General features: G+C 47.3%; 1 protein-coding gene across 1 annotated transcript in view; it reads left to right on the forward strand.

The window, feature by feature from the left end:
* LOC146808750 (cell adhesion molecule CEACAM1-like) overlaps positions 1-26,070 on the forward strand; it is a 155,200-nt gene that overhangs the window by 119,806 nt on the left and 9,324 nt on the right. The window contains exons 9-11 of the mRNA XM_085615561.1: positions 15,115-15,159; positions 22,273-22,308; positions 25,845-25,880. Of these exons, the coding sequence (XP_085471687.1) occupies positions 15,115-15,159; positions 22,273-22,308; positions 25,845-25,880 (117 nt within the window). The remainder of the gene's footprint in view (positions 1-15,114; positions 15,160-22,272; positions 22,309-25,844; positions 25,881-26,070) is intronic.

The following is a 26,070-nucleotide window of genomic DNA, read 5'->3' on the forward strand; positions in this document are numbered from 1 at the left end:
ACATGGACGTAAGGGGAAATCATTGACCCTACATGCATCCATACCTCCACACTTGCAAGATCATAGACATGACACATCGGTGTGAAAATGATTGTTTAATGCACATTCAGTGGAGTGTTGCAGCTAGAGCAGTACAGGACCATGCAAACCCCACTTTACATTGCTAGCCCGTGGAGGGCTAGCCAGAGTCCTTCAGGGAATGAAAGTACCTCAGTAGAGGAGGAGTTCAGTCCGCAGTCTGATAGCTGTGTCATTGGTGACCAAACAGAATATGGCAGTCCATGTCGAGGTCCAAGGTGAGTTTCGCAGAGTGCATCAGGGGACAGTGGAAGGTGATGATGCAGAGGGCAGAACCAAGCAGAAACAGGCCATATGGCAAAGATGAATGCTTCCGCTTCCTTCTGACCACAAGGGCAGATTCATCCGCATCTTCGTCCTCTGCTGTTTCAGGTGCCTCACATGTGAGTGGTGGTGTTCGGTCTCCAGCACTGGGTGGCAGTGACACCTCAGGAGCCAGAGGTGGAATGTCCGCCGCACTGTGTGGCACTGACACATCAGGGGCTGGAGATGTGGATGGAGTGGTAGCAGCAGCATGCATTAGCGCCAGGCCTTGTGGCAGCAATGCCATGAGAAGGGTCTTTATGGCATTGAGGGACCCAGCTACCTCTCTCTGGTGTGCAGCCATGGCAGCCACTCTTTCCGCATGCATCTGGTCCATGTTCTCCATGAGCCTTCGCATGAGTCCCAACTCCCGGGCGAGCTCGCTGGAGCCACTCTGACTAGACAGTTGATCTTGTCGCAGAGTCAGGACTATGGTGATGTCAGCCATGGTTCATTGGAGGGCATGGAGCGGACTGTGGGTGTCCGTTAGGGACTGTGAGTGCTCCCTGATGTGACTTAGACACCCACGTATGGCATCTACTTTGTCTTTCATGCGGTCGAATCACACCTGCACCTGTTCAGCCAGCTTCTCCTGGCACCCCAACACACGGCGTTGGAAGGCCATGTGTTAGTTGTGGGGGTCCTGGGAGGCAGCTGTAGTGGTGGGTGCTGCCTGCTGTGTGTTCTGTGCAGGGGGTGGGTTCTCCTCGTAACAGCTGGGCTGCCCTGCTCCTGGAAGTGGGCTGCGGAGACTCTCCACGAGCTGTTGGAGGGCGTCGTAGTCGAAGGTGTGGTGGTCCTCTTTGTCATCAGAGAAGAGAGGTTGGGACTGCTCAGCAGGAGGTGTTGAATTTCCCTCTGCAATGTGAAGGGGAGATGCAGTTTAACATTGTGTTCACATGTATGTTGACGCATTGTACATGTTTACATTCAGACTGTATTACAGTGTACATTGTGACTGTTTGGGAGGAGCTGCCTATTTGATGCGGGACAGTGGACATTTCGACAACCTGACGGATGTGTGTTTGTACTTGTACATTATCAACTCACATTTCCATGCGATGCCATATGTGCTTGGCCAGTTTCTGCACACAAGCGGCGCCAGTTGTGTCCTCTATTCTGTTGTGGACGTGTTGTGGATTGTGCCACATCGTTGTCAATGTTGATGTGCTCTGCATGTGATGTGTGTGTGCCACATTTTGGGGGAGTCGCCACCGCAGCTCCGATTTAGCTGCCCCTTATCCCTTACATGCGGTGTGCCTTTGACTTCTGTGCTTATACATTGCTAAGATGTTGCATACTTGGTTGCATTAGTCTCTTGGTGGGAGTTTGGGGCCTGGGGAATGGTTTGTCCGCAGCTGTGCTATGCTTACTTGTGCATGTGTGCCATTGTGCCCATCTCCCCCTGTCCCTGGTCGTTACTCACCCTGTTGCTGTTGTGTCCGGTCATGTTGAGCAGTGTCCGGTCCCCCAACTCCTGCCACCGTCTCGCCACTGATGACTGTGGACACCATTTCCTCCATCTCGTCCAGTTCCTCCTGTGGCGCTGGGCTCCCACCTCCAGTCTGCATTGCTGCCTTCCGGTTGTTTGCGGGTTTCTGCTTGGTTTTGCGCTTGACATAATTCCAGCGCCTCTTGACCTCTTCCATTGTCCTCGTCACACCTCTGACTGCATTCACCTTGTCCACGTTGGGCTGCCATATTCCATTTTTAGTTGTCAGTGACACAGTGAAGGTGACAAACAGTAGTTGATGGTGTTTTATCACCTCCATTATCAGGATCCAGTTTTCCTGTGGACTGAACCGCTTTGTCCTACTCTTCTTCTCCTCGCCCTTACCTGACCCGAGGTTCCAGGCTGGTCCTCCGGGGAGCTGGTGGGGTCCTGGTTGTCCTCTGCACTTGCTCCGGCTGACTCCATTGTGCTTCACTGTTGTTTGGCTTTTGTATGTGTTTTTTTTCCCAACTTTTATAGTGCATTTTCCCGCATGTCGCGTGGGGATTGCAGGCCTGTGGCTGGTTTTCACAGATTTTTGTATGCGATTTGCTTCATCGCCACTTTTTTCACGTAAGTTTTGCACATTTCTGCGGCGTTGCGTTGATTTTAACGCATTAGTTTGATGCGCTGTACTTGGTCTATCACATGGTGCGGCCATGTTGGGAATACCACGTTAACACAGTGTTATTTTCCCACGATAGACTGCGTTGTAAATAGTTGCGTTAAGCTACTTTTGCGGTAGTTATCAATCAATCAATCATGTCATTTATAGAGCGCGATACTTACCAATGAGGGTCACAAGGCGCTTTGGGTTGGGGGGTGCTGCTACTGCTCGAAAAGCCAGGGCTTGAGGAGTCTTCTGAAGGTCAGCAGGTCTTGGGTCTGCCATAGGTGGATGGGGAGGGTGTTCCAGGTCTTGGCGAGGTGGGAGAACGATCTGCCGCCCGAGGTCGCTCTTCGGATGCGGGGGACTGTGGTGAGGTCGGCGGAGTGGAGCTGGCGGGTGGGGGTGTAGAAGCTGAGTCGTCTGTTGAGGTACGCTGGTCCGGTGTTGTGGAGTGCCTTGAGTGCATGGGTGAGGAGCTTGAAGGTTATCCTCTTGTTGACGGGGAGCCAGTGCAGGTCTCTCAGGTGGGGTGTGATGTGGCTGCGGCGAGGGATGTCGAGGACCAGGCGTGCCGAGGCGTTCTGGATGCGTGGAAGCCGTCTCAGGAGTTTGGCCGCACACGTTCTTGAGAATATCCTCCTCTGTTTTTAGAGCCTGATGTGAAAGCAGGGTGCTTTTAATGTGAGCACAGGGCATATTCCAGCTGTGCAGATCTCATCTTCTGCTAAAATGTTGTAAACTTCTTTCAGAGTGACCTTGTTTATCTGACTGCTATTATTTTACATCAACTCACATAAACTCTGAATATAAGTTCATCAGTGTGCTCTATCAATATTGACAACCCTGTCTATCTTAATTTTTCTTTTTTCTTCTTTCTTTTCCTCTTTCAAATCTTCTTTCTTTCATTCTTTCTTTCTTTCTTTCTTTCTTTCTTTCTTTCTTTCTTTCTTTCTTTCTTTCTTTCTTTCTTTCTCTCTCATTCTCTTGCTCCCCTTCCCCCGTTCCTTTTTTTTTGCCTTCTGTCTTCGTTTCTTTCTTGCTTTCATTCTAGATTGAAAGCTTGAGAAAGCTCTGTATGGTCCAATTAGTCATTAACTGTCCATATACTTGGCTTGTCAAATCGAGATGCTTAATGCATTTCGTAAGTATTCTGCAGTATCAACTGAATCTAAAATTGCCTAGTTGTTACAATTGCACACACTTCCTGCCACTCATCTGACATCACTCCAAAAGCCTATAACTACAAGCTTCTCTCTCCAAACAGGTTTAAAGAGGCTCTGCCGCCAAACCAATTAGTCACTGGTGCTGTTTTTGATGTTCACATATTTTGCCCTAATCTTCTCTAAGAGAGTTCACCAGTGATATAATTGGGGTTGTGAAAGTCCCCCTTTCTTGATGTGCCCCTTCATTTCTTCCAAGGCTGCCTTGTACTTTTAGAGGCACAGACAGAGCTGTTTAACATTACCTACATGTCACCCACCTCACCCTATTAAAATGAAGGGAAACAAAAATGTGTATCTCGAAACACCCATCATTTTTAATTGATTTATTCCTCCATATATAATGAGAGGAAGACAGATATTACACATTGTAAGAAATTGGGTTGTTGGTTGACTGGGGTGTAAGCCCTTGTTAAGCAGCAACCACAATCCTTGTCAGGGTAAGGCACAAGTCAACCTTAAGCTAACCTGTGCTCTACACTCTGATAGCTTGGCACAGAGCAAACAGGCTTAACATAGAGGCAATGTGTAAAGTATTTGTGCAACACTTCAAACAGTAATAAGTGAACACACCACAAAAAAAAAATCCTACGCCCGAGTAAAAAAAATTACAATGTTCTTTACTAAATAAAACAAGACCAAAATGACAAAAATCCAATCAGTAGAGCCAGAGATATGCAATTTTAAAGAGTTTAAGAAGAATAGTGCCAGCAAGCACAAGGCGCTAACTGTTGATTTCTGGACCAGGACACAGTCACAAGTTCAGGCCGACTATAGTGTAGCACAGGGCGGCTACAAGTATTCAGTCCCACTGAACAGAGCATCTTAAATCCAGGATTGCCATGCGTAGCGAGGATCCACATGTATCAGTTCTGAAATTAAGCCTGGGCGGAGTTCGTGGAGTTCTGCTACGCGGAAGTCCGTGAAGTGTAAAAATAGACTCTGCCGCGCTACACGGAGTTCCGCAAGCGGCTGAGTGCGTTGGATAAATGCTGTTCGCGGTGATTTTCAGTGCCAGGTGCTTGTCTGCACATTGTAATCATCGCGGACAGCACCATGCACAGCGCATACGGGCGCTGCTTCCTTTCTGCCACTCGAGTAGATTTTTACTTGAGCGGCAGCTTTCTCAATGCGAACGTACAGTTTCTCAACGCGAGCAGTCGCGAGCAGATGCGACCACTCGCAATGAGAAACTTGACTGCCTGCATTGAAAAATCTCGCCAGGAGGTTGATTTTCCACGCTCGCCAGCTTGATGTTGACGATCGCGGACGAGGAAAAATCTTGCCAGTAAATGGATTTTCCTCGCTCATGCTCGCCAACTATGTGGAGTCTGGCGTCATTGTCGAGGCTGCCGTTGACAAGGGATATGAGAGCCTGTGCTGAGGATGCATCGCATTCAGGGCCATTCTGAAGGGGTTGCAGGGTGCAGAAGTGATACGAGTCTTTCAAACGGGTCCAATCCATGCAGCAGCGGAGATGCGTTGGTTCTGCTTGGGTTTCCGCTGTGCAGAATAGGAGATGTGTTAATTCTGCTGGATCACAGAGGCTGGCAGAGCACCTTAAGCCCTCTTCCAAGGATTCAGGACTAGAGTGGCACCACTTGGCTGGTTAGACTCACAGATGGCAGAATCTAGGTGCAGAAGCAAGGTTGTTGGAAGCCTGTTATGTCCTTGAGGCTTCATATCAGGAGGCCAGCCAACTAGCCATTTGGAGTCACTCTGGGTTCAAGAGTTGCAGGTCCAGTCCTGCTCAACCAGGCAAGGAGGTAGAAGGCAGTAGGTCAGCACAGCAGGGCAGCAGACTTTCAGAGCTGCAGTCCAAGAGAGTGGCAGTCCTTTCAGCAGCACAGTAGTCCTTCTTCCTGGTAGAGTATCCAAAGGTTCAGAAGTGTACTGAAATGGTGGTGTCTGAGATCCAGTATGTATACCCATTTGTGCCTTTGAAGTGGGGAGAAGCTTTTAGAGGCATACCTTTGAAGTGCACAGTTGCCCTGCCTTCCTGGCGATGCATCCAGACTAAATACAGCGAAAAGGCATCCCTTTGTTTGGAGACAGGACACAGTATATTCAAGTGTAAGTGATGCTGGCTCCAGCTCCTCCCTCTCCTCCTGACTGTGATGGCCCATCCAGTCACACCTAAGCTTCTTATCATGTGTGGTTGTCTAGGAGGAACACCAAAGCCCAACTGTCACCCACACCCATTTATGTGACCCAGAGACAGCTGCAGGCACCAAATATTTAAGGCAAAAAATGTCACATTTCTAAAAGTGGCATTTTCAGAATTGTATTTAAAAATCTAACTTCATTTTCATTACAATTCCAGAGACTCCAAATATGAACTGGTTAGATGTTCCCATTTAATTCCAGAGACTCCAAATATGAACTGGTTAGATGTTCACATTTGGAAATGTAATAAGGAACTCCAATGTTATCCTATGGGAGAGGTAGGCCTTGCAGAAGTGAACAACGAATGTAAGAGTGTTTCACTATCAGGCCATGTAAAACTTAGATGTCCATGTCCTAAATTTTAGATACACTGCACCCTGCCCTCTGGAACTTGCCAAGTTTCACATGCCACGTCTACATAGCAGTTTAAAACTGTACACACACAGGCCGAAATGGCAGGCCTGAGACATGTTTAAAGGCCTACTCAAGTGGGTGGCACAATCAGTGCGGCAGGCTCACTAGTAGCATTTAATGTGCAGGTCCTGGCCACAGGTAGTGCACTTTACTAGGGACTTACAAGTAAATTAAATGTGCCAATTTGGTATAAGCCAGTGTTACCATGTTTAGAGGAGAGAGCACAAGCACTTTCGCCCATGTTAGCAGTAGTAAAGTGCACAAAGTCCTAAGGCCAACAAAAACAGATTCAGCTAAAAATAAGAGGAGGAAGGCAAAAACTCTGTGGATGACCTTGCAGAGAAAGCCAAGTCCTACACACATTAATAGTTGTTCTTGTTTGTTGTGGTTTTTCTCAGGTTAAGAAATGACAGAGAACTTAGATCTTTACTGATCTATACAGCTGACCATCTCATTTCATATACCTCATGCCATGAAAGGGCATGGACAATAATCTATGTTCCAAAACACGATCTCAAATGTATTATATGTTGCCTTATTAGCCAGAGAGCTTGCCAAACTCATCTACTATCAACATTCCAATTTCTTGATATCCTTTGAAATCTCTGACTCACACGCTGGATATTCCAACAGCTCTGTAAATGTAAATGTTGTAGACTTGTAAAGCGCACAGCTGCCCCAGCAACGGGGCGTCCCGGCACTGTAGACCGCTGGGGAACCTGTCCTGGCTATCCCTGTGAGATGGTCCCTTTCTGGGTATCTCCAAGGTGAAACCAGGCATCCCCGGCGTCTGTGGGGGGCCGTTGTAGAGATGAGGCAAGCTTAATGCCCAGAGTTGCAGAGTGTGTTCCTGGTTAGAGTAGGTACTGAGGCGAGAATTATCGAGTCCGTTTTTGACCCTGGTCCACGACCCTGCCGCGTCGGGAATTGAACCATGGTCCCTGGCCGATTCTCTGCTTACGGGTCTGCCGCCTCTAACTAGTGAGCCACACCTCTCCACAGCTCTCAGTTGAGGCGTGGCTGGTTTCTAGTGTTGAAGAATAACCTCAGATAATGAGTGGATGCAGATTCAATCATATATCTTCACCTTTCCATAATCGTTTTTGTGGAATAAATGATCTTGAAGAAGATTAGAGACCAGAGCTTTCCCAAGCATTCAAGATTCCACCCAAAGGGCAGATTTATTTCCTGGCAGATGGCCTGTAGTTTTGCCAGGGAGACAAAGTAAATTACTCCTTCGCCCTGGAGGAGGAACAGCCTCCAGAATGATAAATGACCACCAAGCTGGCCGTTGTTCATAATACATTTCTAGAACTGTCCTCACAGCGGTTCCTGTCAATGCATGCCACTGTTTGGTGCAGGGCTCCCTCAGCAGCACCAAATAGTCTTCTTATTTTTAAATTTTCAAAACAAAAAATCCCAAAATGGGATATTTTTTTAAAATATATATACAATAATGCTCGCCTCACAATGAAAATCCGCTCCCACGGCGAGAGGAGAATTCAGCATTTTCCATTGCCTCTTAGCTCCCATCTGAATTAGGTGGGTGGAATTACAGGTCAGCCTCTAACAGCCTTTACTCCGATGGGCGGGGCCATCAGAGGGGTTAATAACGGCAGAGATAAAGTAGTGTCTGTCGTAATTGAACCTATGGTCCACTCGCATTTAAATTTGGCGAAAGGACCCCAGTCTTGGCAGTATGTTTACTCTGTTGCTGTTGCAGTGGAGTATACATACTGCCAAAATATCAATCAGGCCCTAAGTCCATTATTAGAACATGCCCATAGGATCTTATGTACACTCGCACTTGCAGGCTGATCACTGCTTCGTATGTTAGGTTACCTGCCACCCTTGTTGAGGAGCCGCGAGAAATGGGATGGTTGTAGTGAGATGCCTGAGAGGCGGTGAAGGAATAAAGGGCACCTCCAGTGCAGAGGTAGAATTGGTGAGTCCAGAATTAAAGTCCATGAGTGAGGTAGGTGAGTTCAGAGATGGAACTAAGTGGGCACTCACACGGAAATCTTGAAGTTTCCACTAAGTTCCAGGGGCTATTTTAAGAGTTATACTGCATCAGAGGGCAGTGTTACTCTAAATCACAGGACAGTGTAACCCTGTATCAGAGGACAGTATCACCCTGTATAAAAGGGCTGTGTTACTCTGAATCAAAGGGCAGTGTTGCCCTGTATCCGAAGGCAGTGCTACACTGTATCAGATGACAGTGTTATCCCATACCAGATGGACCCTCATATCAGCACAACATGCACAGGGTAGTGTTACCCTCTTATAGAGGGCAGTGGTACTTCATATCATAGGACAGTGTTTCTTCATACAAAGCGCAGTGTTACCCTATTACAGAGTGCAGCATGACCCCATATCAGAGGCAGTGTTACCCCCTTACAGAGGGCAGAGTGAACACACTTACAGACCCAGTGTTACCCTTGTACAGAGGGCACTGTTATCCCCTTACAGAAGACAGTGTTACCCTCTTACAGAGGCAGTGATACCCTCTTACAGAGGCAGTGTTGCTCTCTTACAGAGGCAGTGCTACCGCTTTACAGAGGGCACTCTTACCCCTTACAGAAGGCAGTGTTGCCCTCCTACAAAGGCAGTCTTACCCCCTTATAGAGGGCAGTGTTACCCTCTCACAGAGGGCTGTGTAACCCCCTTACAGAGGCAGTGTTAACCCGTTAAAAAGGGCAGTCCTACTCCCTTACAGAAGGCAGCATTACCCTTTTTCAGAGGCAGTGTTACCACCATACAGTGGGCTGTGTTACCCCCATACAGAGGGCAGAGTGAACCCACTCACAGAGGCAGTGTTACCCTGTTGCAGAGGCAGTGTTACCCCTTACAGAGGGCAGTGCTTCCCTGTTTCAGAGTGCAGCTTTACCCCCTTACAGAGGGCAGAGTTACCCTCTTACAGAGGGCAGTGTTATCCTCTTACAGATGGCAGTGCTACCCCCTTACAGAGGGCAATGTTACCCTCTGACAGAGGGCAGTGTTACCCCCTTACCTAAGGTAGTTTTACCCTCTTGCAGAAGCAGTGTTATCCTCTTACAGAGGGCTGGGTTACCCCCTTAGAGATGTGGTGTTACCCTCTTACAGAGGCAGTGTTGCCCTCTTACAGAGGCAGTGTTACCCCCTTACAGAGGGCAGTGTTACCCCATTACAGAGGGCAGAGATATTATCTTACAAAGTGCAGTGTTACCCCGTTACAAAAGGCAGTGTTACAGAGTCAAGACTGATTTGCATATAGCTGGGTCTGAACCGGGGTGGCGAAGTAAGCTAAAGAGCGATGATGGATTCAACCCAGATCTGTGAGTGTCTGAAAAGTTTCCGTGCTCTGTCCATCATCTCCTTGTGTTTGCTTTGTTCGCCCTAAGTTGGCAGGGTTGACGTGGGTGCCTTGCTCACTTTGCCACTGGATTCAAGCTAGCCTGGCTGATGAGGACTGTTAGCCCGAAACCAGTCTCAGGATGCTTGTTTTCGGTCCAGGAAAGACATGGCTGGGCAGTTCGGGCTGGTCTGTTCCCATGAGGCACAGGGTCAAGACTGATTTGCATATAGCTGGGTCTGAAATGGAGTGACAAAGTGAGCTAAAGAACGATGATGGATTCAACCCAGATCAGCGACTGGGAGTGAGTGTTTGAAAAGTTTCAGCACTCTGTCCATCATCTCCTTGTGTTTGCTTTGTTCACCCTCTTACAAAAAGGCAGTATTACTATCTTACGGAGGGTAGTGTTACCGCCGTACAGAGAGCAGTGTTGCCCCCTAACAAAAGGAAGTGTTGCCCTCTTACAGCAGGCAGTGTTACCCCATTACAGAAGGCCGCATTACAATCACACAGAGGGCAAAGTGAACTTCTCTCATATGAACAGCCTCACCTCTGCATTGTGCATAGCTTTAAATCCTAGCACTGTCACTGCACGAGTTTTGAATTCCCATTTTGAGAGTTCTGTGGAGCGTGAGTGACAGTTGCAGGAGTCTTGAGAATGAAGGAGAAGTGTACTGTTGGAGGTGTTCATTTCTACAAATAAATACTCAATTAATCAGTTCTGGCTTCGAGTATCTACTTGGCACACTGATTCTGTGACAAACGAGGAAAATCAGCCCCCAAACTGCAGCAATGTTGTGCTGAAAAGGACCTAGCGGTGCCAAAGGCCCCAAAGCAGCTCCTTTTGAGAGCCTTGAAGCTCTCTGTTGCTCCTAATTCGCACACACGCATTCTCGTTGGGGGCCATTTATCTGGCACCCTCTCTCCGCTAAGGGTCTAAAAGCTGCAGTGTAGGGCCAGATGCTAGATCGAGGCTGCATGAACTCTTAAATGGGCAAAATGGATGCATGTGTGTTTCAAAGGCTTGTGCGATGTTGTATGAAACCGAGCGGTCTGGAGCTGTGCAGAGGCTGCTTAGAAGAGGTGGGCAAGCCAACAAATTAACAGGGCAAGCCAGGGTCTGGCTTGTCTCTAAAGATCCTGCACACGGGTCGAGCCCTGAAAATGTTTTTGATATAAATCATACAACAAACATCACATAAAATATGATAAAGTCTCTCAAATTCTGTAAAGTAAATTTTTCTAACATGTGGAAGCTTTAAAATTAACACCTGACATTATAGCACTGCTCTGAGAAGTACTTATTAAAAGTGGAAGTTTTTAAACTGCCCTAATGACAGTTCTATTAGTGAAACAAAAGGCAAGATAGTTGTCATCTAATCCCAGTACGTGTCGTAGATTCTTATATGTAGATCACCATTATAGCCAAACACTATCAGGTACGTGCATCAATATAGGCTTTTGAGATTCCTTAATTGCGATTATTTAGGAATCGCAATTAAGAAATTGCAAAAGCCCATGCATGTAGGAATCGCTATATAATTAGCAATACCCAAACATTCCTTAATTGCAACTAGCAAATTGCGAGTCGCAATTAAGGAATGCCTTCCTATTCATTCCTATAGGCCTACAGGCCCATAGGAATGAATGGGAGATTGCATGAGCAATTTGTGAGTACCATTAGGTACTCGCAAATTGCGCATGCAATTTCAAGGGTGCAAGGGTGTCAAAAGGATCCCTAAAATTGATCTGTGCACACATGTTGCGCACACACATGCCCCAAGGGCATGTGTGTTGTGTAACCTACAACTTGGAAAATGTACTTTAGTGCATTTTTCAAAGTTTTTGCAAATTACCATCAAGTACAAATTGATGGCAATTTGCGCTCCCTATTAGCAAAACCGCAATTTGCGATTCTATCATGCATTGCATTTAAGGAATTGCAATTTACAATTCCTTAAATGCAATCACAATTTAAGAAATCTCAATAATTTGCGATTTCTTAAATTGCGAGGGGGTGACAGGTTGATCCATCGCAGAAGCCCCTTTTGCGGGCGCAAATGGCCGATTTTTGCAAATCGCACCGTTTGCGCTCGCAAAAATAGTTGATGCATGTGCCTGAATAGGTTTTTGTACAGATGGTATTCTGAACTCAAGTATTTGATGGTATTTTCATACAAGATAGTGAAGAAAAAGAAGTATGGGTAAAATGAAAATATTTGCCTCAGATCACACAATTTGGTTAAGGAGAGAAACGGGGAATAATCTTGGTTTTCTGGAATCCTTTTATTCAAATCAGCAACTAAATGTTTGTATCTCCTTTTTACCTTAGATGTTAATGCTTTGTTTTTACCTCCTTATGTATGGTGTAGAGAGAGGGTGGAAGGCAGAAGCCACATGAAAGCTCGGCTCATTATGGGCTTGAGGTTCCAACATGACCTAGAGCTGAGCTACAGCTAGGCGTCAGGTTCAACCCTGTTTGGAGCTTTCAGCGGCTCGGCCACATCTATGTCTTAGCGTTTTTTGGGATATTAAGATAATGAGACAAATCCACAAGGTCTGCTAGAAGCAGTACCAACTTCGAAGGAGCGACACAAGCCCTCGCTCTCACCTGGAACCTCTTTCAAAGGCCTTGCAGTACTCAAACTAGACCTTGAAGAGAGGGAGTGTCCAATGGAGGGACACTCAGGGCGCTCCCCGACAGCATTGAAATGTATCAATTGGTGACTCCATCAGAAAGAATAAAAACCTGAAGAAGGTCTGAAAGCGTCACGCCATCTTCACCGCCCAGGAGTGGAGCTTTCATCCAAGGAATGAGGGAGACATCTGCAGGCTGGATTGCTTGGTTTATCCACCTGGCATTTTCCCTGTGGGTTGGAGCAATTGAAGGCCAGTTTGTACAGCAAGGGCCGCTACTAGCGCCTTCACCACTTTCTCCATCTTCTTCAAGTAGTTATAGGAGGCACAGGGGTGTAAAGGGATCTTCTGTAGAGAGAACAAAGAGAAAGAGAGAGGAGAGAAAACACAAGAGAGAAGGAAGGAAGAGGGGGAAGTTTGAACATTTTTGTCAGGGCAGATTTTCGTTCCCAATCTAGCCCTGGACATCTCAGTAGTAGGCTGATCGAAGAGTTGAACTGGACTGTTGGCACTTTTGAGATGCATCTTATACCTGAGTGTCCACAGTGATGAGGCAACAAACAATACGGATAATTCATTTTTCCCAGCATTCCCCGTGTGTTACCGATTACGGGCAGTTCATGTAATGGTACATAAGGAATTTCTATGCATAATCTGCATTGGTTAATTGCAGATTTGATTTATCATACTATGTATGCAGAAGAATGAAGGACACTGTGCATAGTTCAGTTGTGAAGCTGAACCTCAGTGGGTTGGATAGAGAACAGACTAAAAACAAGCATTGGCAAAGCCAATACATTTGGTTTTGGCTGCCAGCCATTTGGCTTTAGGCAATCCAATTTTTGTTCTTTCCTGGTTTTTGCAACACATTATTGTTGGGGAAGCTGAGGGTCCTCATCATTTAAAAAAAACAACATCTAGGGACAAAAATAAAAAAAGCACACATTCACTTAGTAGTCCCTGGCCATGAAGGGAACTACATAGTGTGTGGATGCGCTCTTTGTGAAAAGGGCAGCATGCCGCCACTCACAGTGAAGACACCCAATGGCTGAAGTGGGGGCCTATGTGTAATTTGCAGGGGGCGCCCTCAAGTTTCGTTTCCCACTGGTTAAACTTGGAATTAGTCTCAAGTACCAAGTGTTTGTTTCCTACTCTTCGCTTTCACAGTGCACGCTTGAAAAAAATGCAGAACTGCAGAACACTGCAGTAATGAATTTAAACAACAAAACCTCTATATCTAAACCCATAAAATGTGCTAGGCTCCCAGAAGAAGGAGGTGTTCCCTGGAATGTGGGCACCTGTAAGTTGCATAATGAGCACTGGCCTCTGAAAGGATAGTAGGTATGCAGAGGGGCACAGTGTGTCAGCACGGTCATCAGAGGACATACCCACCTGCTCGTCTTCTATAGGTCGCTTCGCATCAACGGAGCACTGTGAGCGCTAATTTAAGAGAGTCTCTGCCACAGTCTTGGGCTGACTGGTGTCTTATGCAGTTAAAACTCTGCAGCAGCGCAATTTAACCACCTTAGGCAGTGGTTGCTGATTGTTTGTCAAAGGAACAGAACATTCCACAATAATATACACAAAGCAACATTAGAACCAAGTTAGAACACAATAGGGGACATCATAAAAAAAACAATAAAAACACAACACAGCTGCTGTACAATGCAAAGAAATATTGTTGCAATAATGCCACACAAAAGCACAGCTTCAGAAAAAAATAACAGAACCCTATACCACCACCACAAGAGGCCACACAAAACATGCAAAAACGTTCTGGTCACACATACCACCTCAGGAATCCTGGTTTCCAAGCCCTGCCTTAACTTACCACCAAGGACTTGAAATAGCGCAAGTCAAAAATTGTTTTGTGATCCGCTCCCTAATAATTCACCAGATGATCCAGACTTTCACAGAAGGTACCCCAGCTTCCGGATGGAGCTTCATGAAGCTGCAGCTCCCTGTTGGCCGCGCTGATATTAGTTCCTGGAGCGGGACATCAATAGCTAACTTGAGGTTTGAGTCCATTGCCCACGGTGCTGTGCTTCTCCTCAGCCATCCAGGTGCCTTCTTGGCACCACAGCAGATGATGACATGGAGCCTTATATAGGCCTTGGTGAGCGTCCCAGCGTCCCACAGGGGGATGGAGGTCATGAGCCCCGCCACCCTGGTGGAGGACCACCCGCCACATTTACTGATCTCCACCTGTCTGGCAGGGGTCTCTTTCCACTGATGACATGTTTGAGGCACCTGCTTGGGAAACTTTTTGGGTTCAGAGAAACAATCTATTGGTTTGTCATCTCTGCACGAATAGTACATGTGGGGAGAGATTTTTCCTGCATGTTCGGGCTATTTGACATCTTCTCTGGCCACTTCCGCCATGCATCGCATAGCAGAAACAGGCAGGGAGAATGATAACCGGTCACCCTCAATAGGCCAAGATGACTGTCACTGTGACAAGGCAGATCCTTGACAGATGGACCACTGAGTGAGCGATTACCGCCCAGTGAAGGCTTCATCAATGGTAAACCAGCAAGTTCCCCGACTCTAAATAGAGCGGGGGAACCACAGGTTGGTGGCGACGAAGGAGCAGCGACATATATTCTTATTCTCAGTTCACCAAACTCTAAACAAATCCCATAGTCACTTTTGAAACTCAACTATCTAAGGTCCGGGCAGCTAACCATGGATTGATCAACCCAACCGTGGAAGGTTTTTACTTAGTAAAGTATCTTGTGGTATGTTTGTAGTATTTCTTTCATCTCCTTCTAAATCCATGATTCCCTTTTCCACCCCTTTTGTGCACTCCAATGAAGATGTGTCTGACCTGATGTCAATTGAACTTTCTTCTCTGTTTTAATAGATGGTTCCCTTTATTCAAATGTCTTGGAGAAGGTTGGTGAAAAAGGTAAGTAGCACTTTGTATGTTTTCAGCATGTCCTTCACTGTTATCATGGAGCTGGAATGTCCTTAACATGTTCTCAGAGTGCAATGTTATGAGCAGAGATGTGTGGCATCCGAGAGTTGTGGAACATAAGAATGTGGCAAGCAGTGGCGGATGGAATGTACGGAGGCTGGTGGGGTGGGTGGGACAAAAGTAAAAGTAAATAAGTAAAAAAATAATTACATTTACCTTCCTGGTGCGAAGTCCTCCTCGCTCGGGTTTTCTCCATGCAGGCAGGCTCCAATGTGAGACCCAGGCAACTGCAGTAACCAATCCTGGCACTGCTCTCATGTAGCATGAAAGACGTACCAGGATTAGAGGAAGCGCCTCTTTCTGCGCTCCCGAGGACACTGGAGCCCTATGCTGTCTTACCCAGCATTGGAGAGGATTAAAATGCGCATGTCTGGCTGGCCATTTCAAGATGGCCGGCCAAAGAGATATGCGCATTTTAAACTTAAAATGCCCTGCCCATCACTGCTTTCTGCTGCTGCTTGACTGGCGGGAGCCGAAAGCCCTGCCACCCATCTTGACACTCAGCTCGGGACTGGGTTTTGAAAAACAGAATGATAATAAATGAACTTTATTACCATTTTATTTTTCCATCTCTGTGGGCAATTTAGTTAGTGGGGGGATGCTCCTGCGCTTTAAAAGAGGAGCTGCCCAGGGTGGCAAGCCTTGGAGTGATTGTGCTCCCACTCAGAGGCACGTGCCCCATCAGTTTTACTGGACTGTCTCCTCAGAGACATGTGGCCCTTCAGTTTTACTGGACTGTCTCCTCAGAGGCATGTGCCCCATCAGTTTTACTGAACTGTCTCATCAGAGGCACGTGGCCGCCTCAGTTTTACTGGACTGTCTCATCAGAGGCACGTGGCCGCCTCAGTTTTACTGGACTGTCTCTTCAGAGGCATGTGCCCCATCAGTTTTACTGGACTGTCTCCTCAGAGACATGTGGCCCTTCAGTTTTACTGGACTGTCTCCTCAGAGGCATGTGCCCCATCAGTTTTACTGAACTGTCTCATCAGAGGCACGTGGCCGCCTCAGTTTTACTGGACTGTCTCCTCAGAGGCACGTGGCCGCCTCAGTTTTACTGGACTGTCTCATCAGAGGCACGTGGCCGCCTCAGTTTTACTGGACTGTCTCTTCAGAGGCATGTGGCCGCCTCAGTTTTACTGGACTGTCTCCTCAGAGGCATGTGCCCCATCAGTTTTACTGAACTGTCTCATCAGAGGCACGTGGCCGCCTCAGTTTTACTGGACTGTCTCCTCAGAGGCATGTGCCCCATCAGTTTTACTGAACTGTCTCATCAGAGGCACGTGGCCGCCTCAGTTTTACTGGACTGTCTCCTCAGAGACATGTGCCCCATCAGTTTTACTGAACTGTCTCATCAGAGGCACGTGGCCGCCTCAGTTTTACTGGACTGTCTCTTCAGAGGCACGTGGCCGCCTCAGTTTTACTGGACTGTCTCTTCAGAGGCACGTGGCCGCCTCAGTTTTACTAGACTGTCTCTTCAGAGGCACGTGGCCGCCTCAGTTTTACTGGACTGTCTCATCAGAGTCACGTGGCCGCCTCAGTTTTACTGGACTGTCTCTTCAGAGGCACGTGGCCGCCTCAGTTTTACTGGACTGTCTCTTCAGAGGCACGTGGCCGCCTCAGTTTTACTGGACTGTCTCATCAGAGTCACGTGGCCGCCTCAGTTTTACTGAACTGTCTCATCAGAGTCACGTGGCCGCCTCAGTTTTACTGGACTGTCTCTTCAGAGGCACGTGGCCGCCTCAGTTTTACTGGACTGTCTCATCAGAGGCACGTGGCCGCCTCAGTTTTACTGAACTGTCTCATCAGAGGCACGTGGCCGCCTCAGTTTTACTGGACTGTCTCTTCAGAGGCATGTGGCCGCCTCAGTTTTACTGGACTGTCTCCTCAGAGGCACGTGGCCGCCTCAGTTTTACTGGACTGTCTCTTCAGAGACATGTGGCCGCCTCAGTTTTACTGGACTGTCTCTTCAGAGGCATGTGGCCGCCTCAGTTTTACTGGACTGTCTCTTCAGAGGCACGTGGCCGCCTCAGTTTTACTGGACTGTCTCTTCAGAGGCACGTGGCCGCCTCAGTTTTACTGGACTGTCTCTTCAGAGACATGTGGCCGCCTCAGTTTTACTGGACTGTCTCCTCAGAGGCACGTGGCCGCCTCAGTTTTACTGGACTGTCTCCTCAGAGGCACGTGGCCGCCTCAGTTTTACTGGACTGTCTCCTCAGAGGCACGTGGCTGCCTCAGTTTTACTGGACTGTCTCCTCAGAGGCACGTGGCCGCCTCAGTTTTACGGGACTGTCTCTTCAGAGACATGTGGCCGCCTCAGTTTTACTGGACTGTCTCCTCAGAGGCACGTGGCCGCCTCAGTTTTACTGGACTGTCTCCTCAGAGGCACGTGGCCGCCTCAGTTTTACTGGACTGTCTCTTCAGAGGCACGTGGCCCCATCAGTTTTACTGGACTGTCTCTTCAGAGGCACGTGGCCAGCAGTTTTAGTGGTAGAGATGGTCTGAAAGACAGTGGAATGATTACCATATCAAGGAGTGTTATCAGAGTAATTATAGTCCTGTAGGTGGCTTCACACACTTCCACCGCCGCGCTTTAGCTGAGTAATCGAGCCCCCCTCATTGGCACGTGTGTGCCCAGCCTCGAGGCCTGTAGCTCACCATACCACAGGGGCATTAGCTGCTCCAAGGCCAAAGCTTGTCAGTGGTTCTTACATTCCTTCTGAGGGTGGGGGGGGTGGTGTGGTTAAGGGGGGGCAAGACTGATATTCCTGGTCTATAGGGACACAGACAAAGAACATTTGTGGAGCTCCCCCTGAAGGGTTCCCTGTGGCTTCAGGGTGATTCATACCTAAAGCTCCATCACTAATGTCAGGGGTGATGGATCTGTTTTCAGAGTGGGGGTGCTGCCATCAATGTTACATAGCTGAAGTCATAAGGACTGTGAAAGATCCAAGCATCACACAAACAATAAGTGAATTCAATGTGCCAGGGCCATTCAGGGGAGTGGTTAGGGTGGGGCATGGAGCTGGTGGTGCATAATGGAGGACTGGTGACGTAGTGCACTGTCATTTACAGTCAGCACAATTTTTGTTGAAATGGCCTCTATGGGAATGCAGTTTTACTGGTAAAAATATATAGCGCAAAAATGAAAATGTGTTGAAATCATGTTCATTGAATATTTATCACCAAGTAAAGTGTTTTGATTTGTTTTTAATCCTATTAAAATCTTTGTTACCATCACACTTTCCTAATTGCTGAAATAATTTGAAATATGTGTGTAGAGCATTTACTGATATTTAAATGTGTGTTAGAACTAAACTGACATGCTACAGCCTTTCCTTGCACTTGGCAGTCAGAGGAATAAGAGTAACTCCAGTTTCTGAATCAGCAGGAATTTGCGCGAAGAAATAGCCTGACATTTGACCTCTGTCTTTGAACAAGCATCAAATGGGACAAGATAAACCCAACTTTTAAGGGCTTCTGTTTTGCTCATTCACTTTCTGAACTCCAGGAGGAATATTTATGTGAGTGCGTCAGCACTTCCTCCCCCCTCTTCCAATGCCTGTGATAATATGTCCTTTCAGCCGAGCTATCCCTAAGGTTACACAGGGCTTACTGGAGCAAGCCTCAGACAGCAGAGCTAGCACTAATGTTACACGAGGCTTCCTGGACAAGCCTCAGCCAGCAGAGCTATCCCTAATGTTACACAAGGGTTCCTGGTTCAGCCTCAGAGAGCAGAGCTATCCCTAAGGTTACACAGGGTTTACCGGTTCAAGCCTCAGACAGCAGAGCTCTCACTAATGTTACACAAGGGTTCCTGGTTCAGCCTCAGAGAGCAGAGCTATCCCTAAGGTTACACAGGGTTTACCGGTTCAAGCCTCAGACAGCAGAGCTCTCACTAATGTTACACAAGGGTTCCTGGTTCAGCCTCAGAGAGCAGAGCTATCCCTAAGGTTTCACAGAGCTTACTGGAGCAAGCCTCAGACAGCAGAGCTAGCACTAATGTTACACGAGGCTTCCTGGCTCAAGCCTCAGCCAGCAGAGCTATCCCTAATCTTACACAGGGTTTACTAGTTCAAGCCTCAGTCAGCAGAGCTATCCCTAAGGTTACACAGGGTTTACCGGTTCAAGCCTCAGACAGCAGAGCTATCACTAATGTTACACAAGGGTTCCTGGTTCAGCCTCAGAGAGCAGAGCTATCCCTAAGGTTTCACAGAGCTTACTACTGCAAGCCTCAGACAGCAGACCTATCTCTAAGGCTACACAGGGTGTACTAGTTCAAGCCTCAGTCAGCAGAGCTATCCCTAAGGTTACACAGGGTTTACCGGTTCAAGCCTCAGACAGCAGTCCTAACCCCAAGGTTACACAGGGCTTACTGATGCAAGCCTCAGACAGCAGACCTATCCCTAAGGCTACACAGGGCTTACTGCGTCAAGCATCAGACAGCAGAGCTATCCCTAAGGCTACACAGGGCTTACTGCTTCAAACGTCAAACAGCAGGGCTATCACTAATGTTACACAAGGGTTCCTGGTTCAGCCTCAGAGAGCAGAGCTATCCCTAAGGTTTCACAGAGCTTACTGCTGCAAGCCTCAGACAGCTGACCTATCCCTAAGGCTACACAGGGTGTACTAGTTCAAGCCTCAGTCAGCAGAGCTATCCCTAAGGCTACACAGGGCTTACTGCTTCAAACGTCAGACAGCAGAGCTATCACTAATGTTACACAAGGGTTCCTGGTTCAGCCTCAGAGAGCAGAGCTATCCCTAAGGTTTCACAGAGCTTACTGCTGCAAGCCTCAGACAGCAGACCTATCCCTAAGGCTACACAGGGTGTACTAGTTCAAGCCTCAGTCAGCAGAGCTATCCCTAAGGTTACACAGGGTTTACCGGTTCAAGCCTCAGAGAGCAGTCCTAACCCCAAGGTTACACAGGGCTTACTGATGCAAGCCTCAGACAGCAGACCTATCCCTAAGGCTACACAGGGCTTACTGCTTTAAGCATCAGACAGCAGAGCTATCCCTAAGGCTACACAGGGCTTACTGCTTCAAACGTCAGACAGCAGAGCTAATACTAATGTTACACAAGGATTCCTGGTTCAGCCTCAGAGTGCAGAGCTATCCCTAAGGTTTCACAGAGCTTACTGGTGCAAGCCTCAGACAGCAAAGCTATCCCTAAGATTACATAGGGCTTACTGGTTCAAGCCTCAGCCAGCAGGGCTATTCCTAAGGTTACACAGGCCTTACTGGTTCAAATCTCAGACAGCAAAGCTATCCGTAAGGCTACACAGAGCTTACTAGTTCAAGCCTCAGCCAGAAGAGCTAGCCCTAAGGTTACACAGGGTTTGCCGGTTCAAACCTCAGACAGCAGTCCTAACCCCAAGGTTACACAGGGCTTACTGATGCAAGCCTCAGACAGCAGAGCTATCCCTAAGGCTAAACAGGGCTTACTGGTTCAAGCATCAGACAGCAGAGCTATCCCTAAGGCTACACAGGGCTTACTGCTTCAAACGTCAAACAGCAGGGCTATCACTAATGTTACACAAGGCTTCATGGTTCAGCCTCAGAGAGCAGAGCTATCCCTAAGGTTACACAGGGCTTACTGGTGCAAGCCTCAGCCAGAAGGGCTATCCCTAAGGTTACACAGGTCTTACTGGTTCAAACCTCAGACATCAAAGCTATTCGTAAGGCTACGCAGAGCTTACTGGTTCTAGCCTCAGACAGCAGAGCTAGCCCTAATATTACACAAGGCTTCCTGATTTAAGCCTTAGACAGAAAACCTATATCTAAGGTTACGTTGGGCTTACTAATGCAAACTTCAGCCAGCAGAGCTTCCCTAAGGTTACATAGGGATTACTGGTACAAGCCTCAGACAGCAGAGCTATCCCTAAGGGTCCACACGGCTTACTGGTGCAAGAGTCAGACAACAGAGCTATCCCTAAGGTTACACAGGGCGTACTGATGCAAGCCTCAGACAACAGGGATATCCCTAAGGTCACACAGGGCTTACTGGTGCAAGCCCCAGACAGAAGAGCTATCTGTAAGGTTACACAGGGCTTACTAATTCAAGCCTCAGACAGCAGAGCCATCCCTCAGTTTACACAGGCCTTACTGGTCCAAGCCTCAGACAGCATAGCTATCCTTAAGGTTACACAGGGCTGATTACTGCAAGCCTCAGATAGCAGAGCTATCCCTAAGGTTACACAGGGCTTACTGGTTCAAGCCTCGGACAGCAGAGCTATCTCTAAGGTTACACAGGGCTTACTGGTCCAAGCCTCAGACGGCAGAGCTATCCCTCAGTTTACACAGGCCTTACTGGTCCAAGCCTCAGACAGCATACCTATCCTTAAGGTTACACAGGGCTGATTACTGCAAGCCTCAGATAGCAGAGCTATCCCTAAGGTTACACAGGGCTTACTGGTTCAAGCCTCGGACAGCAGAGCTATCCCTAAGGTTACATAGGGCTCACTAGTTCAAGCCTCAGGTGTCAGAATAATCCCTCACATCACATAGAATATTCAAGATCATACTAGGACAGCAGAGCTATCCCTGCCATCCTGCAGCTATCTTAAGGTCTAGGAACTCAAGCATGACTCATCCTTTAGGATAATAAAATCCAGCATGCTGTGGTGGTAGACAGCAGTGCTGTCATACACTCTGCACAGATACTGCAGACTCCCAGAGAGAACAAATAAACCTAAGGTTACATGGATCTTAGAGGTTCAGGCCCTGACAGCAGGAATGTTCCTCAGGTGGCAGAAATCCTACAGACATAAAGCATCGGCCTCATACAGCATGGCTATCTCTCGGGCTACAGCTAATGTGTGAGGTTTTAAAACTGACCTTCGAGTATCAAGTCAGTCTTTCTCAGAGCTGATGGGTGTGGTCTTCAGAGGCAAAAATGGGTAAATAGCTATACAGTTGATGCATGGATGTGTTGTAAACATGCTGCTGCATGGGATGTAGGCCGTGTGATGACCTGCGGAGCTCAGGTATTAATCACTGGATTCCATGGTTGCATCTTGAGAGTCTAACACTACGCCTTCTTTTACAGCTGAACCCTACTATGTCAACGTGGACACAAGACCAGGTGAGTTGACTCTCTTTCCTCTGTGCTGAGTGTACCTCTGTGTAGGGGCTGATGCCACTATCTGGCTTGCAGGGCAGTGATGATATCACAGGGTACTATTGAAGAAGCATATGTTCTCTGAGAATCATTCTCTGTAGGGCGGGTACCGTCCAGAACAGGTTCCTTTAAGGAGACTGACTGTGGCGGGAATTTGTTGTGAGATTACTAGCTACATTAAAGGAACACAGGCACCTCCTGCCTTCTAGAGACTAAGAACCAATCCAGATGAATGCCCAAGTTGTCTCTGGAGATGTGAGCTGAAACATCCTCCCATGACCCACTGTACAGTTTGTGCGACACGTCAGCGTACTGGGGGAAGGTTTAATGCCAGGGTGGGGGCATCTCTTTGTGGTTCTTGATCAATATGGGACCCTCTGGTCTCTCTGCATAGAATACTTTATTTTAGTACACTATATAGAGAGTCAGCTTCCTACATTGGTGGCAGCGGTGGAATCTATGACCTTGCATTATCTTAATAAGTGACCACAAAAGTAAATGAAAAATTTGCCTTTAGCCAGCTGTATTTTTCGATTGGTCTATTTTTCTGAGTCTTAAAATGAACTGTTGTTATCTTGGTTAAGTCCCCTGTAACCAGCTGTTCGAATTTAAAAAATCTTACTGTAGTTAGTCCAAAGGAAAGTGTTAATTTTTTTTCTAAACTTTATATAAAGGTCTCAACTTTAGTAAAATAATTAGTGATACCGATAACCAGGCTCTGGAGCTCGACCTGACCTGTTACATGGACCTGTCCTATTCCGGGTTAAGGGCCCCCTGTAAGGGTTATTGTATCAAAGCCGGCTCTCATGCTATCACAGATAAACTTAGAAGGCTTTTGGCAGCATTTGAGAGAGACCACCTAGACCTAGTAGCTGAGACCTTTGAGAATCAGCCTACTGAAGAAAATCCTGCTGAGGAGGTGATAGAAGCCCACCAGCCAGAATCAGAGGATGAGCCCTCAGAGGAGGAACTCATGCTGGAAAGGTTAGCCAGGAGAACTTAGAAGCGCAACTCCTGGACATAGAAAGACAAAGAAAAGAGATGGGTCTAGGATGATGGCAGAGACTTCTTTAATAGGGAGAGAGAAGAATACTTTGACTCAAAACTCCCCAAAGAGATTGTCCCTGAATACTCAGAGGGTGCCACTGCTTTTGAGAGAGACTGCCTAGCTACGAAAGTGGCCAGAACAAATTGAGCTTGTCTCTTGTGGGAACCATTCTCAGGAAAATGCAGAGATAGAATCCTGACATTAAATGAGGAAGATGCTGAATCCTATGAAGTCATGAAGGGTACGCTGATTGAGGGCTTTGGACTCACCACTGAAGAATACAAGATGCAATTCATGGTGACCCAAAAAACCCAGAGTCAGACCTGGGTGGAATTAATTGACTTTTCAGTGAAAACACTAGTTGGTTGGTTAACTGGTAAACATGTGTATGACTATGAAAGGCTTTACAATGTAATCATGAAAGAGCAGTTACTAAGTAATTGTTGCAATGAGAAGTTACATCAGCATCTAGTAGACCTAGGTCCACTTTCTCCTCTAAAGTTGGGAAAGAAGCCAGATCACTGGGTCAAAACAAGGGTAACCAAGACTACCACTCGTGGGAGTGACCAAAAGAAAGAGAGCAAGGGAAAGATGGTGACCAAAAAGATAAAAACAAAAATGAGTCTTCTTCAGGCCCCCAAAATCCTGCTCAAGAGGGTGTGCCCGAACCTCTTCACAGCACAAGGGTGGGTAACAGGGTAATAACTGGGATCCCAAAAAGGACTGGTGTCATGGTTGTAAGGCCTTTGGAAACTGAACTGGAGGCCCTCGCTTTAAAACAACAAACAATGCCTCTAGCACACCCACAGCAAATGCAGAGGTGAGTCTCCAGATGGGATCACAGGTGAACCCTGCCATGTCAAGGTGCTCAATGAAGAAACTCTAGTCTAGAGGGAGGGGTGGATGTAGCTACCCTGGCTGTCTGACCCACTGACCTGGAGAGATACAGATAAGAGCCAAATATCAATGGGATTAGGGTGGAAGCCCTGAGAGACAATTGTGCCAGTATCATTATGGTGACTGAGCAGCTGGTGTCCTCGGAGCAAAATCTGCATGGAGAGACCTATACAGTCCTCAACGCTGACAATCAGACTAAGGTGGATCCAATGGCATTGGTGTCATTAGAGTGGGAAGGGGTTACTGGCCTCAAAAGGGTAGTGGTGTCTTCGGATACACCTGTACAGTATCTGCTTGGCAATGATTTGGAGTACTCAGCATGGGCTGAGATACAAAAGAAAACCCATGCAGCAATGCTGGGAATACCTGAATGGGTGTGTGAAAACCAGAGCACAGGGTAGTAATCAGGATAAAAAAGAAGTGTTGGAGCCTGAAAGTATGAACTAACCTTTCAAGAGAAAAGGCCAGAAGTCTGGAAAGCCAGCTTCTATTCAGACACCAGGTAAAGCCCCCCTCCTCTGGGAAAAGACTTGCCAGCCCCAGAGGGAACTGAGTCTCAGGAGCTTGGGCCTTACACTGCAGAGCTCTTAGGACTAGGGTGACCCTCTACGGAAGATCTTTGCCAGGGGCAGAGAACCTCTCCCACTCTTAAAAGCCTGAGGCAGCAAGCTTCAGACCGGGTAAAGGGAAGTCAGTGGTTCTCACAGGACCTATTGGATTGAGGGACTCCTATAGACTGAGGTCAGAGACCCCAAACCTATTGCCACTAGGAGAGTGGTAGTGCCTCGGCAGTTTAGAGAGTTTCTCCTAACATTGGCTCATTACATTCCCCTAGATGGGCATCTTGGCCAGACCAAAGCTTGGAATAGTTGGTGAACCACTTCTACTGGCCAGGAATGTCCCTGAAGGTGAAGGAGTTTTGTAACTCCTGTGCCATCTGTCAAGCCAATGGCAAGACAGACTGCCACCTTAAGGCCCCCTTAATTCCACCTTCAGTGGTTGGGGTACCCTTTGAGAGGGTGGGGATCAGCACTGTTGGTCTCCTTGACCCTCAAACAGCATCAGGAAAATAATGTATTCGGATGGTAGTGTAACATGCCACCAGGTAACCTGAAACAATTTCCCTAAGAGACTTCCACTGCCCCTGCAGATGCAAAGGCCCTCTTGGTATCTTCACCAGGGTTGGGTTTCCTATGGAGGTACTATCAGACAGAGATACAAACTTTGCATCTGCATACTTAAAACACATGTGGACATGTGAGAAAGCCTTACACAGAGCCAGTCTTGGAGAGTTCTCTTGTGGAAAAATGTTTGACAAAATCCTCTTGAAATTATTTGGGGTGCATAAATCTTCTCAGTTTGGCACAGCGAGGGGACTCCGCAATCTTTGGAAACTGTGCAAAGAGAAAGAATGAAATTTCTCCCCCTTCTTCGCCCCCTCCTCCTCCTCCACCCACCAGCCACCAGGTGAAACAGCCAAGATGTCTTCTTTCTTTTTGATGTCTCTGTCACAAAGAATGGATTGTAGGCTAATGTGTGTCTCTTTTTTTTGCAGCTGAGCCCAGATATGAAACTCTCATTAAAGAAACAGGTAAAAATAAAAAAATCTGTGGTGTTGGGGTGTTGAGCGGAAGATCATTATGCATGGTTTAATCCATGAATATTATTAATTTGGCAGGCAATAACTGACAGCAACGAAGCACAAACAATGCACATAATAGGTCTGGCTTTGGGCCCTGTGCAGGTGTTATTAGAAGGTGTGAGGGTACACGTTATGACAC

The sequence above is a fragment of the Triturus cristatus genome, chromosome 7 (genome assembly GCF_964204655.1).
Source record: "Triturus cristatus chromosome 7, aTriCri1.1, whole genome shotgun sequence".
Taxonomy (NCBI): domain Eukaryota; kingdom Metazoa; phylum Chordata; class Amphibia; order Caudata; family Salamandridae; genus Triturus; species Triturus cristatus.